At 33.9% G+C, this 2,046-nt stretch overlaps 1 protein-coding gene across 1 annotated transcript in view; it reads left to right on the plus strand.

The window, feature by feature from the left end:
* STAT4 (signal transducer and activator of transcription 4) overlaps positions 1-2,046 on the plus strand; it is a 94,683-nt gene that overhangs the window by 68,615 nt on the left and 24,022 nt on the right. Inside the window, exons 12-13 of the mRNA XM_008569668.1 lie at positions 275-292; positions 381-474. Of these exons, the coding sequence (XP_008567890.1) occupies positions 275-292; positions 381-474 (112 nt within the window). The remainder of the gene's footprint in view (positions 1-274; positions 293-380; positions 475-2,046) is intronic.

The following is a 2,046-nucleotide window of genomic DNA, read 5'->3' on the forward strand; positions in this document are numbered from 1 at the left end:
GCCGCTGCGCTTCCCAAGCGGCGCACTTATCCAGTGCACCACCGGGCCGGCCCCAATAGCCCTTATTTTATAGAATAATTTCAAACTCTTTAATTCTCTAACATTACATGTCAGTGTACTTCAAATATTTGACTTTGAAGTTCAAACATTTAACAGAACCCAGTGAAGACTCATTGAAAAAATTTTACTATAAAGGTGAAATTTTATATTTTTTCTTTTAAAAAGTTTTTACTAAATAAACAGTTAATTTTAAAGAATTTTCTTGGTTTTACAGGAATGTTTCAACTCTAAGGTAAGATATTTACTTTGTAGAATTATTTTGCTGTTCTTGTAAATATATTTTACTAAGACCATGTAAAAAGCTAAGATTTCTTCTCCAGCAATCGAAGATTTGTCCTTTGTGGAACTAATGTCAAAGCCATGTCCATTGAAGAATCTTCCAATGGGAGTCTCTCGGTAGAATTTCGACATTTGGTAAGTTTGGCAGTAAAATTGCATAGGCTTTTTTTTTTTTTTTTCAAATAAGACACATCTTTACTCATAGGCCTTATAATTCAGTGTGTTTTTTTCTTAAGCATTTCTTACATGAGATTAAGGACTATATCGAGAAATAAAACGTCATTATTGAAGAATTAAAATAGAAAGAACACTGAGTTCTTAACTCAGGAGTTCTTAGCAGTGGTGACAAGGTACTCAAGCATACATTTAGTTGGTCAATATATTTTGATGGTAATGACTGAGATAATACATCTTATAATGGATAGGCATTCCTGGTTTTATATTTAAAATCTTCCCAAAGAGTGATATCCAGTAACAGCACATCTGGCTAAAGGCGCTTTCATTATAGGATAGCTTGGGGAATTAGGATGTTCCTGGCTATGACAGTTGCATGTCTAGAAAGCTCTGACAACCTCACCCTGTTGCTTCTTGCCTTTACCACTTCCTCTTGACCTAGAGTTCTCTTCCTGCCTTCTTTCTAATTCTTTGCATTGTTCTTAGATTCCCAAAGACCTGACTGCTTTTCTTGCCAGAAACATGTTACTCTTCTGGTTTTTAACATTTAGCAAGTACCTCACCTGAATGTAGGGGCCCCACCGATCATAGCAAGTACCTCACCTGAATGTTGGGGCCCCACCGATCAGCCTCAAAAGGTCTAACTTTCTAAAAGATTAATTTTAAGTTAACAGAAAGATATCTGCTTATACAAATTTAGGCTGGCTTTTGTTTTTGTTTGGTTTTCAGTATTGACAAGTACATTGCTTTTTAATTGAATCCCTCCAGTGTGAGACTGCTAAATAAATAAAATGTAATGAAGGGTCATGTATTATAGACATCCCTGTAACTAGCACNCTGCTAAATAAATAAAATGTAATGAAGGGTCATGTATTATAGACATCCCTGTAACTAGCACTCTTTTTGGTTAGGCTCGATTCCTATCCTCAAGGAACTTTCAATAATGAGCAGTGTTTAGTAATAAGTAAAGCAGTAAGTACCCTTAACTCAGAAATGTCTTTCTCCCAAAAAAGTCACATAGAAAAGGGAGGATGAGGAACATACCAAAAGTGGTTAGGTCTTTATTTCAGCAGGTACAATATATAAAATAACAAAACCTTCATTTTTACAGTGCTCTTCTAGTTGCAAAGCATTTTCACATTCTTTATCTTATGCATAATAACTTTAGTTGCTTTTTAATGGAAAAATAAATATAGAAAATAAGAGAAGCAAAATTTTAAAAATTAAGAATCAACTATAATCCCACCACCTTGAGGTAATACTATTAACATACTTATTTTTAGGTTTCATTCTTTTTTCTAAAATTTATGTATAATTTTTTAAAAAGTGGGATCAAATTATACACACTATATATTTTCTGCTTTTTTTTTCCATTCACTAGTCAATATCATGAACATTTTTGTGTCAGTCTTCTTCCACTATAATGTCATTTAGTAGCTTACTGTGCCAAATGACACACTGCTCCATAGTTTGTTTCCCCAGGCCTCTGTGTTTGTTAGACTTGGTTTCATAGAGACTGGGAATCGTCATCCA

The sequence above is a fragment of the Galeopterus variegatus genome, unplaced genomic scaffold (assembly GCF_000696425.1).
Source record: "Galeopterus variegatus unplaced genomic scaffold, G_variegatus-3.0.2 Scaffold523, whole genome shotgun sequence".
NCBI classification, from domain to species: Eukaryota; Metazoa; Chordata; class Mammalia; order Dermoptera; family Cynocephalidae; genus Galeopterus; species Galeopterus variegatus.